A 16,624-nucleotide genomic window follows, 5' to 3' on the forward strand; every position below is an offset into this window, starting at 1 on the left:
TAGTTCGCAACTGATAATTATATTTAATATAAGATGCTTTTAGCAGTAGAACCGCCCATTAACATCCTTATTTTCCTGTTTTGTGTTATTGTGATGTAAATAAAGTGTTATTATAATTACTAATTGTGATTGTAATTCTGGTACATTGTTGCACACAGTTTGTTGGAATATGGAGGGTTATTCTTCCTGTATTTAATATAAAATTATTATTATTAGCCACCTTTAGATTAGTACCTGAGTACAAAAGAAAAATATAATTATAAAGTTAATGACAAAGTCTAGCGGATAAATTACGGTTAAATCGTAAAATTTGTGCATCTGTAAATCAAAAAATTGTGCGGTTTTAGATATATCAACCTTTCTTACAACTATCATAAATGTAAAATTTAAATTCACCCAAAAACGATAAATATATATAATAGGGGGATAAGCGAGCCCACAGGATGCCCAAAAAGGGCAGTCATTGCAGCCCATGGACAATCATAACATGGAAAATGGACAACCGTAGTACAGATTTAATCGATAAGTTTGAAATATTTAAAATTATGTTTATAAATGCTTACACTTTTTTACAGAGTAACAATGCAGGCTGATGAAGTATTACCTACCATGAGGAGCCTCAGCCCTGATCCTGTCGATATGGCAACTGTTACCAAGAAATATCAGGTAGGAAAAGAATTCGCATAAATTAATTGAATAATTTCGCGGCACTAAATTGTTTTCTGCATTAGTATTAACAGCAATTTATTTCTTACTTCTGTACGTATAATAATTTGTAAAGTTATAGGATTCGACGGCTGGATATTTTTTTTTAAATAATATGTTAATAGACGATAGATGTATTGTATCACGGACCTTTTAAATAATAAATCGTTTATTCGACAAGAAAGTTGTACATTTAGATCGATTACACCATAAGTAATAAATAGTTAATTAATAATAACAAAATAAATTAAAAACAAAGATTTGTCCTCTATCAGCAGGAGGCATGGTGAAATAGGAACACGCACTTTTATTCTCATATCAAGTCGAATTCAAGTCCGACCATTCACCACAAGTTGGTAGATTCACAATTTAATAATAATAATAAACCGTTTATTTGCAAAGAAAGTGGTACATTTAGATCGATTACACCATAAGTAATAAATAGTTAATTAATAATAACAAAATAAATTTAAAACAAAGATTTGTCTTTTATCAGCAGAAGGCATGTTGAAATAGGAACATGCACTTTTATTCTCGCGGAAACAACACGCAAATACATAGTCGATATAACTAACAATTCAAGTCCGACCACAAGTCACCACAAGGTGGTAGATTCCCAATTTGAGATATTCTATAATAATAATAAATCATCTGTTTGCAAAGAAAGTGATTATTTAAATTAAATTAAAGATTTAATTATTTATATTAAAATAAATATCAAAACCGCGTTAATAATCAGTAGTTTGTACCATTTATTTAATGACAAAAATAGGACTTCAATGAAACTTAAACAATGTATATTAAATACAAAATCAGATTAATTTTGAAATTCACATTATGGAAATTGAAAAAATCAGTTCCGGTAATAGACACAGCCTCACACCAGATTTGAGGCACATAACAGTAGACTGGCCTTTAATGCATAGCTTGCATCGACAAAAACGTAGGGAAATGACTGTACCCATCTTATTTCACGTCTGCAGTTAGCCTTTCGCTACAGGGTGTTTTTTATAATTTTGTTTTAATGCTGGTGGTACAGAACTATACTTTTTTAATGGCTGCCGGAGCTTCTTTAAGCTCAGTCGTTTCATATTATTCACGCCAATATGTCTGCGATACAAAAGTTAGTAGTTTTTAGGTGTTACGTCTAGTAAGGTGTTTTAATTATTCTGTGTTAATGAATGAACAATCCGCCCGCATACTGCATCATTATGATGCGTTTGAGTGGGTAGATGACGTCTATGAGGTATATTGACGCATAATTTACTACACAAAACAATCTGAGTCAAAAATTATATCGTAAAATATATTTTCATGATTATACACGTGTGTAAGTAGTTATTGTATAATTAAGGCGGGCCCTCTGGCTATGTGACTGTCTTAAAATCAAGTGCCTATGCCTACTGACCGTTTGCTACATAAAAAAATTGTTTTTGTCTATGATCTTAGTTTACATGGTAAAGTGAATCCAGTAAATATTTCAATTCAATTAGGCCTGGTTAAGAGACAACTATATCTCACAAATAATATCTACATCTTTATATAATCGTAGATTAAATTCACAGTAGCAGTACAGATGTATCGTACGTATTTAATAGTTTTTTTTTATTTTTTTTAACGTATTTTTGTGTAACCAGTGTATAAATTTAGTTAACGAATCACATATGTTAACTAAATTAATACACTGGTATATTATTTGTTAGTATCTATAGTAGTTTGGTTCTAAAGCTGGCAATGTGCACCATGCATCAACCAAAATGAAGCATCAACCAGACAATTAAAGAATGTCCAAAATAATTATATATGATAATTAATAATATTATGCACCGATTCATTAATCTTCCATTACCATCTTCCGCGGCAACGTGTCTGATGTTGAACTAAAGCTCAACAGTCCCACCAACACAAAAAACAAAAGTTGCGTTCAAAATCTAAGAAATGGCCTAAATATTCTTTAAAAAAATTGAAGTTATTCGCAAAAAAATAATAGCAGTATTTTTTTTTTAATTTTAATGTATCTCTACAGATACACTATCAAAATCAAAATGTTATTTTTATTTTATTATAAACAAGTTTTTAAAAATCACAGATGTATACAGTATATTCAAAACATACATTGCTTATGCACATATTATGCAATATATACGATATATTATGCAAAAACAACGTACTACGAGTATGACGCATTAGTTGTTAAGTAGTAGGAACTCTATTCAAACATTATCAATAATTGACATCACCTTGAACTTCTGCTATATTATATCCTAGGTACTGCTGTATGACTTAGCAAATTTAGTTTTTTTATTTAATACATTTGACCACCATCCTGTTTTTGGTAAAACGCGTTTGGATATATTTTTGTATAAATAAATATTAATAAATGTCTTGTAATGAATAAAAACATTGTATGTCTATGAACAATTTTTAGTCTATAAAATAAGCCACGACCAACTTCACTGGGGTTATTAAAATTAGTGTGAAATAATTTACTTTTGAAAACTCTTTCTTCACAAGTAAATTATTTCAGACTATTAATTTATTATTTTCTAAAGTGACATCTTGAAGCAAATAGGACAAGCTGACAAAAAAATGTAAAAAATCTGATGAGTTGGATTTAAGCTAGTTAAGCTACTGTATGCTAGGTGGCGCTTTTATCAAAACCGATAATGAATCAATTAACGTTGATTTTTAAAGTATATCAATTTAATGCATACTGGGTTGCAAACAGTCTATAAATTTTTGCTAATGAGTTCATAAATGTAAAAAAATATATTGATTTTTAAATGTGATTCATCAAGCTACATAAAGGTGCAGACTTGAAGCAATATATCTATCTCGTTTTAACGCATCGCTCTATTTCGCTGTCTCTGTCAAGCAGCATGACGTGTCATCGGCTGTTTTTGAACCAAAGTGAAGTCAGTCGCAAATTGTAAACGGTACTGAAAAGAAGTTATTTGTTTTTAGAACTTTATAATTATTGTGAAATTACTGATTACGTCTAAAATAAGTAATTTTATGTGTAATTTGTGATCTAGGTAATGAGTGTGTTTGTGTAAAAAAGTGTATATAAGAACTTCGAGTGATTTGAGGCGGGGAATGAAGCAGTAATAATTTGCAGTTTTTCTCGTTTTTACGGTTTTTATTGGGTTTAATCCGTAACTGAAGGTAACGAAGCGGAACTTAAGTTAAATACGTCGCTACTATCTTGCACAAAGGTATATTACTATGATATTAAGGGTTTTAACACGTTCCGTAGTCTAGACTATCATTATTTCGAATCTCAGACAACAACGAAAAGACAACGCGCATAACATTCCTATTATTTGTTTATAACTTGGAAATCTACTAAGTTAATTAAATTGTAGTAAAATTTATTATCCAGTTACCTTAATCAAACTCGTTCAGGGAATTTATAGGTTAGGTTTTTATAATTAACAAAAATAAATAAAAAAGCTCCCTTATCAGATTCTTATCAGAAGTCTTGTTGACTGAATATTATTATAGTACGAATTATTAAAGCAATTATTTAATATTGATAACTTAAAGTATTATGAAAACTAGCTGATATATATATATATATATATATATATAGTTTCTTTTAATTATTATCAAAGCAAACTTGACAATTTGAATGGATGCCATGGTGTTAAATAATTAATAAAATCATGTTTAAGCAATTTATTTCATTTGATAAAATACTTAACATTAAAATGAGAAACCTTTGTCTACCTAGTGGATGAAAATAAATGAATAATTCTTGTTTCATGAATTAAGGCACTGTCTACACAATATAATACAAATAAAATAAGTATTATATTAATATGTGTAATGCAAAGTAGCAATATTAAGTATATTATTGAAAGATTATAATGCTGCATTGTATAGGAGAACCTACCAGTTGCATAGAAGTGTGTTAAGCATTTCAGTAAAATAATAGATGTTTGAATATTGAAGTAAATTCAGTTGATGACCAACTTTCCTTGATTAATGAAAATCAAAAATGTTTATATATTCTTTATCACTTTCATATTCATATTAAAAAATACCTCTATTACTTATTACTAAACTTTAAAAGCGAAAATGTTTGATTTCAGTTTGTGTAAGAACTCACTGACAAGAACCTTCTTTGGACTGAACCTTCCTCAATATCTATTTGATCAATTTTAAATCCCATCCGTGAAAAAAAGAAGTTATCTGTTATAATAATATTAAAGTATTTTCCTATTATTTAAAAAAAACTGTCTCCTTTATTATAATATGTTACATATGCTATAGGCAAAGTAAAAAGTTAATAAACTTCATTTTTTAATTTCATATGAACTACCGTTTCTGTAGTCTAAGTATGCATGAGAATATGACACAAGTTTATTATTAAAAATATTTATTTGTTTTAACCTAATATCAACAGAGTATATTTATGAAAAAAAAAGCAATAGTTTTACCTAATTCACAGTAGTACCACAGCACCCTAGATATAATTTATTTTAAAAAACACTGGAACCAATATTTCTGTCTTCTGTTTGTATAAATAGGAACTTCTTAAAGATTAAAGATCTCATATAATACTTAATTCAAGTTAATATTTATTTAATTTCGTCAGCGCCCTTTGTGTTGTATAAAAAAATTCTTAAAAAAAGCAATACAATATAAAATTTAAATGTATAGTTTGCCATTGTGAGCATTTCTTTCTGGGTAAGTTTGTTAATCTTTATAACTTATTTATTTTAAAAAAAAGTGTATGTACTTTATAATTTAGCATACCAGCAATAATTGCTCTTGACAATTAACCTCTGTTGTAGATGTTTCTGATATGATATCTTAGTTACTTTACAACTTCTTATGGCCGTATAATTGTCATTCCTTGGAAATAAATATGGCCTATGACAAACAGGAATAATTTAGACTTCTAATGGTGATAGAATTTTGGTTATTGAATATGTCACAAGAATACAAATCATAGATAGTAAAGATATAAATATCTCCACAGTTTGATAAAATTGATATATTAACTAGATAACTTATTGAATGTCAAACAATTTTAATAATTAAATTACAATTACTGTCAGTTCTTAAATCTATTTAAAACTAGAATATATTTAAAAGGGTAAAATTTAATTATAAGTGAACGTAACATAAACATTGGAACATTATATGATTTTTTTTAAATAATAATACATAGCTTCAATCCGTTTAAAAAGTGTTTTTCTTAACATTATATGAAAATACTATTTTGAATAATGCAATGTTCAGAGTCGACACCTAGCGCTAAGTGTGCATTTACCATTTGAGCTTCTGTTTATAAAAAGTAAATAATACTGAGTTCTATAAGTACCTCTGAGTGGCTGTAGGATTTTAGTTCCACAAATATGATTGCGTAATATTTTAATGAGATGTTTACCAATGATTATGGTTGCGATAATTTTAATATTTCATAGACAAGAAAGAAAACATAATGCTAATTTTTCTACATAAACATAATGCTAATGCGTCACATGAACGTCCGATTATCATTTATGAATGCCATTACCTCTTTAAATTTTTTTTTGTTGATAATTATGAATTATGACTTTAGTTGTGAATGTACGTTACAAATTTTTTTTAAAGATTATAAAACGGATTTACATTATTTTACGTCTCGAGTTTCGTTGAGAAATCGTTTAGGTGTTAATTTCGTATCCCACATCGTAGCTCTAACTTTCGTACTAACTGATCTAAAATTATCGTGATTCATGTGCACTTTTTTAAATTTAAAATTAAGTTCGGTATTTACATGTTTTAATTCCTTTGTTTTGTTCCATTCGTTTTGTCTAAATATCTCTATATGTCTTATGTATTTTGCACTCTTTGCGCTTGCCTTATCTTATTTATTTTTGTTATATTCTGTGTGTGTGACACGTTTAAGCAATATATAATAATCAACTCGCTTACTTTAATCAAAGCCTCAACTGTCAAATTTTATAGAGCTATTGATTTGACAGTTCGCGGTATATGCAAATGCCAAAAGGACAAAATTAAAAAAAAAACCGTGAAGCAGCTTTACGCGATCGTCAAATTTCCCGACACCTTGATCGGTCGTTGTTCTTATTTTTTAATGGGACGTCCTTGTCCAAGGCAACACGGTCGAACGCGGGCAACGCACCACAGACGATTCGAAGTCTATAAATAATGTTCTACGTTTTTAGTTAGTCTATGTAGATTTTGAAGTATTTTCCTTTGTATACGAAATCTTATTTTAGCAAACAAAGAAAATTGCAATGTGTATTGCTTTTTCTTAGAATTATCAATTTGGCGTTATGTTTTGTCGCGCGGGATATGGTTTAAAGACGAAGCGCAAGGTGGTCCGGTCCGCAAGCGAATAATAATAACTGAATCGAATAGTTGTTATATCAAAACAAGATAATAGTCATTATAAATGTTCTGAATATTATACTTGTAATATCTATAGCAAAACCACGAGCACATTTATAATTTTAAATTGATAATTAAGTAAGGTAACACTATCTGTGATGTTTAATTAAAAGTTTTGACAATCGTTAAAAATATAACTACTTGTTTATGATCTTCTCTTTATCGTTGATTCGTTGGTTACTTTTATTATATTATTATTGTAATGGATTTCGACCCTTCTGTGGATTCCAATTGTGACCCATTTGTGTTCCCCCGTCACATGAATTTTGTATTAAAAACATCTTAGTTCCAAAACAATATAAAAACTGTCTTATTTAGACATTTACTTAAAAGTTCTCGGGTTCTCTTAAGTGTTCTCGGGGCCGGTCAGAAATTTACTTCAAAGGTATTATTAATTATCATGAAAATGACAATATGTCAACGAATTCTCATACAATTTTAGTTTTGGACATTACACCACTGTTAACGCATCTTGACTAAGCCAGCTGGTTCCACATGCGGCGGCACATAGACCCTTAATATTTATAGCCCACTGAAGTGTTTCCGATCCAATTCGACTTATGGTCCTTCAAGGAAAGAGCGTAGCAATTCTTAAAGGTCACTCGCGATCCTTCTGGCATTGATAGTGTCCATGGACGGTACTACCACTTAACATCAGGTGAGCCAGCAGGTGAAGAAGCACGTTTGACCGCTGTCCTTAAAAAAATAAGTATGACAATCGATCCAAAATATAATTAATATTGATTTTGACATACGGAAATGAGTATCTTACCGTAAGTGATCCGAGGAATGAACGCTCCAACGCTTCACGTGTCCCATCAAAACAATAAACATAATTTCGGCTGATTCACAAAAAAGATGCCCACACAGAAGACCTATATATAAGGTTTCAAAACAATGCTTAAAGGCTGTGTCAATACGGTTGTTGACCTGATGACATCACTTATGCAAATTGTGATTTTTGACTTAAAATTGTAAATGTATTAACTTTGTCTATATAGGTTCAATAACCGGAAATGTCTTTATTAATAAACTTCTTTAATTTAAAGAATAAATATTTCATTTGTTTATTTGGAGGTTAAGCTGTTCTTTATTAAGTTACAGATGAGAAAAATTAACATAATTCGTATCGATAATACATATGTATACTCTATAACTCGAATTTCAAAAAGCAGACTCTTAAATCGTAGTTAGTAAACTATAATGACGGCTTACTTGTAATTCTCCGAAATAATAGCAATAAAATCTAAAATGAATGTTCTAGTTCAGCTTCTAATCTATTGTTTTGGTCTTGCACTCGTGCAATGAATGATTGCATTCATACATTTTTTTGTGTTTAGTTTACTTCATCAATATGTAATTCGTTTTAATATGTCATTCAGATTAGACTCGACTTACAGACAAGACTAGATTCTGTAAGTCGAAATATGTATCGATTTTTTTACATTTCCCTTGATATTCGAGTTATCGAGATTCCACTGTAATTTATAAAACATACTTAGGAAGAATAGTAGATAGATTACTAGTGGCAGAAATCTGAGTCTATTTGATTAGATTACTATTTTTTTAATTGCCCGCACTAAGACATTATTTAACATTACGATCTAACCTAACTTAAGACTATTAAGACCTACTAGACGAATAAGTAAAAAGGATAACATAAGTAAGTATGCCATAACACTATTGCACTATTGCATTGTGCATAAGACTAACTTGCACTCATACTTATTCGTTTGGTTTCGTCCGTTTCTAGTCCCGTGGTGTCAAGAAGTTAATAGCCTCGACATTCACGTGTTGGTGGAGCCTTTGTTCGTGGGCTTCTTCAATCTTTTTTATTATTGTTATGACGTCCTCTTTTTTAAGGTCCCGTTCAAGGTCCATTGCGATGCATAATTGAGGTTATATGATTAAATGACTACAATAAGGCGTTTGACAGTAGTAAAAATAAAGTTATTGTGAGTAATCAGTATATATTTACGATGAAAACAAACTGAAAGAATCGTTAATTAATCATCCATAATTAAAAATACATATCTAAATTTATGCGTCAGCACGTGACACATACAGCCACAGATTAGTCGTTGATGTACCAGTACTTTTAAGTGTTCGCCTGTCTTATCCTAATACTATCATGGAGTTTAATTACGTCGGAGACTGTTTTTGATTGAATAATATATGTATTCGTCTAATTAAATTATGATAATAAAACGCACCTTTGTTCACGTGTTTACAAGTGTTGTATGTTCTATGGACTAATGCGACGCCATCTTTAGCGTTTTGGCGGGATTTTAAAATTATGAATGTTCAATTTAAATAGTAAGTTAACATATTTAGAAATGAAAATTTGTACAGCTTCATTAGTTACGATTAAATAATCTGAAATGGTGTTTCAATTCTTGTCAATGTAACGTAACTAATGTAAAAAGTTACGTGTTATGTACATACAAGATCGCGTAGGTGTAAAGACAGAAAGGACGGCAGGCCATCATCTTCCTGCTATAAACAATACAGAAATAGCATTCTTTGTTCATTTCGCAATTACCTTTGTTTCCAGTACCATTATTTATAAAGCACACAGATACACATATGTTAAATATAGATTATAAAACTTATGGCGATAACAACTATTCGAGCAGCATAATTTTGAGTTTAGTTAAGTTTAAGAAAAGAGCGTTAAAAGTCTTGCCCGTTAAGTGTTCTATAAAAACACCTCCGAAAGAGCCAAGGTCCTCCAAATTTTTCCACTCTTCATCATTGCTACCCTTTATATTTCTTCTACCCAAAAGTTAATTTGAATAGTGTTAAAAAACAAGACAATAATTCCATAGATTATAAATCTACGGTTTCGTATGTAACAATTGTTTATTAATGTGTGTATCTGTATATATATTATAAATATAACCGTCCGATGTCGATATACTGACCGTCACTGGGAATGTAGAACTTTTGATAATTATATTGGAGAATCCTGGACCAGGATAACGTCTGACGGGCCCGAAGGCGCTAGTAAAAGATTATTTTTTAAATGGACTTTGACAGCTCAACTCGGGCTGTTTTGGCGAGCGTAGCTCAGCCGTAATGCGCTTTTCCCGCGACTAGTGCATGCCGCATAGGAGTGAGTGAAGTACGTATTAAAGGCCTTCCACGGTGAAGGCTGTTTTTACCTCAGTCTGTGCATTGGCTTTGCCGCGAGGGCTTTTAATTTGTTAACCCCAGTGGCACATCGAGAAGCTGTGTATATCCTTAGCGGGAAATACTTCGTTTGCGCGTTTCAAAGTATTACGTCATCGCAATGATTGTAGCCTCGGATTGTAGATGTCGCTCCACCTCGTTTTAATCGATATTTTCTGTATTTATCTTTACATCAGGAAGTTATAATATATAATAACGGTGGTAATTTCTATATCGGGTATATGAATATTTAAACTTAAAAATTAGCGAGAACAAAGCCGCTTTTTGATTTAATTATGAAAGCGCTTGAAAGGTTGACAAATGACCCATATATTTCTGACTGAATTGTTCACGGCTAATTATCCTTTATAACATACGAGTGAAATGTGGATTATAACAATATTTTGTGTCGGCCTCACCTTGGAGTGACTCGAAGTACATTTGAGGCCACAAATGCATACAAACCTTGTGCTATTTGTTATTGACTAGCTCTTGCGTGCGGTTTTATAGAATTTTGAGCAAAATCAGAAATGATAATTTTGGAATTGAAAACTTTTGGTGAATGATGTTTAGGTTTTCAAATAAGTGTAATTTTTTCATAAGTGTATGTATGTCCATAATTTTCTCGGAAACTGTAATCGATTTCAGTCTGATATAGAGTACAGTCCCAGATTCATAAAAACGGCTTAGGTTTCCACAATTAAGCAACCAACATTACTATGTGGAACCAGCTCCCGATGTATTTACGAACCAATTCGACTTAGGGTCCTTCAAGAAAAGTACTAATTCTTAACAGGTGTGATGTCAATGTGAGTGTCTATGGGCGGAGGGTATCACGTAACATCAGTGACAATTTTTATGTTATTTTAAAGTAAATAAATTGTTTCTGTCTGTTTCTTTGTTTATCATACAAATATATTCATCAAATACATTATTATTTTTACTTAAATATAACTGAAAGGTACAAAAAATATTTAAGTCGATTTATAAATTGCGATATTATAAGTCTAAGGACGTCAAGACCTTTTCCCCCATTGTTCTTATTATCATTTTCCTTAATTCTGCATTACCGGATCAGTCAAAGGCCGTAAAACACCCGTGAGCCAAGCGTTGCATGAGCGGCAGTCAGTTAAAAAACAAAAACTAAAATATCAATGCCTACAGGTTTTGATATCAAAAGCACTTGTCAAACTTAAGTTGGCGGTCACAGATTATAAAGAATAAACAAATTAAATTACAGATTAAATTTAATAGCGCCAATAAGGAAGCGATGGAAGGATATGTGCCAACTTGCCAAGATTTAACATCTGGAATATATCTTGGATTAGCATCTAATACGGAAGTATAGAAATAGAAAAGGGACTACATGAGGCCGTGCTTTGCACCAAGGAAGTGCGATTCATTTTTTTTATAGATCAAGGGGCAAACTGGCTGGAAGCCTAATGTTAACTGATACGTCCATGGACACTTAATAGCAGGTGGCGATTCAGTTGCCGGCATTTTAAGAATTGGTACTGTGCTTGTGTGATGACTCCTGTGATGTCAAGTTTCTCCTGTTATGTCAAGTTTCATAGAATTGAGGCTTATCGCAAAATATGTCTCCCGTATGTGTAAAATCAATACTTTTATGTTGTTAAACTGTCTAGATCATGCTGTGCTTAACCTTGAGCCTAAATGTTTTTCAGCAAAAGTAGCCGTTTTAAAAACTACAATAACTGACCACTCAGCTGTGTTCTTATATATATCCAAACACACGACTTCGACCGAAGTTAGTAAATATAATACCATAACCGACTATGAAAGTGCACTATCCACCCTGACGCAAACCGACCTCTCTCATCTACTAACAATCGATAATCCCAATTATTTAACGCAAAAACTGACTGATATCATTACACAGATTCTTGAGGCAAACACTAAAATAAAAACTATCCCAAAAACCAAGCGTTGTTTAAAGCCCTGGATTACACCCGGTGTTAATAAACTCCAATTCCAACTCAAAGCAGACTCTAGTAACGACATACTCCAGATAACATACAGACGTTATCGTAACTACTGCAACAATTTAATCAAAAATCTGAAGCGCAAGTATTATCGTGACCTATTATCGAAACCAAGCAAAAGCATTGGTAAAGCAATGAAATGTGCAATACCAAAATCAATAAAGGTATCATCACTTGTTATGCTGATGACATGGCACTAACTTTTTATGGGGATACATGGGAGGAAACTTATAAAAACGCTGAAGCGGATCTTCACAAACTTAACGCGCACTTAACCAGCAGTCAGCTAACTATTAATCCATCTAAAACTAACTTCATAACTTATGCTATACGTGATAAGAGCCAACCCCCCTCCAATCTTAACATAAAATTACACAAACTAAATTGCAATTGTAGTGAAGACTGCGGCTGTGACACGCTGCTTAGGGTGAAACAGATTAAATACTTAGGTGTGATTGTTGACCAAAATCTAAACTGGCACGCCCATGTTGATGCAGTAATAAAAACGATACGTAGGTTAAGCTGGATTTTTTGCAATCTACGTCATGTAGCGGAACCAAACATCATATATACCGTGTATAAAACATTAGTTCAATCTGTTATCACCTACTGTATCACAGTGTGGGGTGGTTGTGCGAAAACAAAAGTTCTAGCACTTGAAAGAGCTCAGAGAGCAATTATAAAAATAATGTTACTAAAAAATAAAAGTTTTCCAACTGAAGAGTTGTACAAGTCTTGCAAACTACTGACCATACGCCAGCTCTATATTCTCCGTTGTTTCCTTAGGAGACACGCAACCTCTCCACATAAAATAGACACACCTCAAAAAAGGACCCAACATAATATAATAAGCTACACAATTTGCAAGACAATCTTTGCACGTAAGCAATACAACAATCCCTCAGCTTATCTCTATAATAGTTTAAATAAAACGCTTAGCTTTCATAATCTTACATACCATAAATGTAAAATAACTTTATACCATTGGCTCGGTACACTTAACTACAACAAAACAGAAGCAACAAACAGTATTTATTTACTTTTTGATACACATTGTCTATGCTTGAAAACGAAATCCATTTTCGACGATTCCTACAAAGAATTAATACGTTAATTTTTGAGAGCTTTGCTTACTTTTGCTGACAAGAGGAGAGGGGGGGGGGGGGAGATAAATTGCAGTAAATCTTCTGCATAATATTTGAACGCCTTAAAAAGATTTAATCATGTAGATAAATATACCTGACATTAACATTTTTTAAATCAGAACATTACCTATACTTAATTTAGTTGCATGCTGTCAAAAATGCCTATTCTATTTTAAAGTTTAACCGTAAGACTTATTTTCATAATTTACAAATATTTACAATAAGTGAATGCCAAGATCCAGATTGCCATTTCTTGTACGAAAATTAATGTATATATATATGGCAAGGTTTTTCGTATTTAGGACGGCCTGGTTTATTTAAATGTGACGTTTACGTGAAATCTTTATTTTGGTTTTAACGCATTAATGATATTTATTATACAGTGAGATTAAACGGATAATTTATCGAAAGGGTAGACAAATAAAGGGCTTAACATTATTATTACCCACGTACTTAATTAAAAATTAGAATCGTTTATGTGATAAAGAAATTTTGGCTGTAATGCTGTGGTACCACAAAATCTAAAGAAAAATAAATTAGTAAAACAAGCGACGCCGCCATTTTTAAAAAAATCGCCCAAATCGGCATAATAATTCTTTCTTGCGTTTTGATAAATATGGTTCTGTGTCTAAATTTAGGCCTAATAATACACACATAATATTGTAACAGTTTTCTTACTTAAAGTCACTAATATCTGTTAATGCCTTTAAGACTGTATCTGTTTCGCGATCATTTTATTTTTTTAATGAATGTATGTTGGTTTGTGGATCTTAGGCATGCTGATATCCTCACGATGACCTTCACCGTAGGTATATTAAATGCGAATGAAAAATTTATTGGTGCACAGCCGTGAACGACCTCAGGGTTGAAAGAAGTCGCTTAAGCCAACACTGTTTTATAAACTTTTGAAAAATATTATTTAGTTATAAGGAGATGAAATGAATCACACAACAAAGCTATTAGGATTCATTGAAAACAACATTTCATGTTGCATACCAAAAGTAGCATTATGGTCAGCGGTCTGGTGCACTCCATATTAGTTTTAGGTCACACATATGGTCTAGGTTCTATACAGGGTCTTATGCAATTAATTTCAATTATAAAACCTCTTTTCAAAAGCATTTATCTTCGCGTATAATAACAGTACGTTTTGTCATTGACATTTGACAGTGTAATATTATTATGAACGTTATTTCTTATATAGACAAAATGACAGTGGCATTTTTTTATTTTTTGTATTGGGCCGTTATTAATTGAGATATTTAATATAGAAATGGAATGTTTAATAAATACTTTTCGAATAGTGTATTCCCTCCATGGCCGATACACTGCCAATATCGAGCGTTTGGTGCTCTGGGCAGAGATTTGAAACTCAAGCCAATGCTAGCAAGCCTATCTTCAAAGAATTAAAATCACCATTACAACCTGTATAATCAAAGCAAGTTGATATATAATACCTTTACTCAATATGGTAAGATATAATATAGAGGTCATACTGTAAAATTATCCAACACATACACTATGATCGGAATGATTTATCAAGAAGTTACTCTAAAGTTAAAAATTTATAGTAGTAGGAGGCCACGTACTTGACTAAGACTTAAATGATCACAGATCAAAAACAAAATGTGGTAAGCGACAGTGGAAATTGTATGTCGTCACGTGACCAATTCAATGGCAACGAAATGGCGGGTCATGTCTATAGAAGTATCTATGTCACAAAACTTACTTTATTAAACTCACAGAGTAAAAAAGCACTGTGTGTCGCTACAACCTTTAAGGTCTCAGACTAAGATTTCTGTTACTTTATTTTTCCTAGAGACTCCTTGTTTGGGTTTCCTGTTTAAATATATAATTAAAACTACAATTATCTTATATATCATGTACGAAAATTATTTCAGTTAACGTTCGGTACTTTAAGTGTGCTGCTAATTAATTTATTAAACTAAGATCTAGATTTTTTTTAAATTTCCTAGTCATTATATTATATACCTTCACTTAGTTATTTAATTAACTAGTAGTGACTTTTAATATAAATACTGTTGCAATAATATGCTTCATATACATTAAGACTAGGTTAATAAAACTTACGTGGGATAAAACTATTTACCGAAGCGCGTGTACAACACTTCAGCCCGCCATTTTGTGTTGTGTTGAAAAAAATTATTGTATGATGAAAATGTTCGAATCGAGAAAACAGGAATTTTATTTATCTTGGATATAAAATAACGTTGTTTTTAAAACAAACACGGCTGAATTTCAGCAATAATTTATTTTTCTTAAGATTTTATGGCCTGCTAACGAGACATGTGTGACAAAGTAATTTCTTCATCAGGACATACAATTTACTATTTTTAAATTAAGTTACCATAATCAGACAGATTATACATATAATATGTCCATTATTTTGTCTACTTTTTCGATAAATTATCTATGGTCATTGATCCGCAACTTTCGTCGTTCATTTCGCGCGCTTTACGTCAACACTTCGTTGAGTTCAAGGTTACGAGGACGTACGTCTATTCTCTACTCGTGTTTATGACTTCTGCGCATAAATCTGTAGGTCGGGAATTGGGAATCGGACTTTTTACACTACTCAGAGACGTGCATTAAATTATTGTACTAAAATGATGTATCTAAAGATACCTTTTAAAACATTTAGTTAACCACTCACTTGCGTATACATATTCGTTTCCTTAAATGCTTAAGTTCTATTTTCCTTCCTTTACAGTATTGTTTAGGATATCGTGGTTAATGTTTCAGTTTCGTTAATAATTTTGGTAAATTTTTCGAACACGGCTCCACCTAAACAGCTTCAAGTTCTTTTCTATCGCTCTTAACGACTTTTATTTAGTACCCCAAGTAATAATAATATATGCATTATGTAAATTATATTGTCTCAGTTCCCAATGAAATTACATTAGGTTTTTTTTATTTTTTATCCAAAGTGGCGTTTGTGATCAGGTTAGGTTAGATTAAAGCCAAAAATTTGTACCTTCTTTCATATATTCCACAAATTGTGATTTTTAATTGATTTATATGGGGTTAAAAAGCATGCGCTACCACATTATTGCATGGTACATTATTGCCGAGTGTTGAAAACATTTAGGAAAAAAAATTGGAGCTATTTTAAGGTGGAGCCGTGATTCGACAAATTTACTTTAATTTTATGTTTTATGGTGCATTCATTTT

General features: G+C 31.5%; 1 protein-coding gene across 5 annotated transcripts in view; it reads left to right on the top strand.

Moving 5' to 3' along the window:
- The window catches only part of LOC123715843 (segmentation protein cap'n'collar-like), a 97,866-nt gene that overhangs the window by 14,080 nt on the left and 67,162 nt on the right, over window positions 1-16,624 (top strand). Inside the window, exon 2 of one of the 5 annotated variants that reach the window (XM_045671187.1) lies at window positions 576-666. In XM_045671187.1, the coding sequence (XP_045527143.1) occupies window positions 583-666 (84 nt within the window). In that variant the 5' untranslated portion in view covers window positions 576-582. Of the gene's footprint in view, window positions 1-575; window positions 667-3,647; window positions 3,921-16,624 lie in introns of those variants that run through there. The other 4 variants (XM_045671181.1, XM_045671185.1, XM_045671182.1 and 1 more) reach the window with 4 other exon arrangements.

This window comes from Pieris brassicae, chromosome 10 (assembly GCF_905147105.1).
Source record: "Pieris brassicae chromosome 10, ilPieBrab1.1, whole genome shotgun sequence".
In the NCBI taxonomy this organism is placed as follows: domain Eukaryota; kingdom Metazoa; phylum Arthropoda; class Insecta; order Lepidoptera; family Pieridae; genus Pieris; species Pieris brassicae.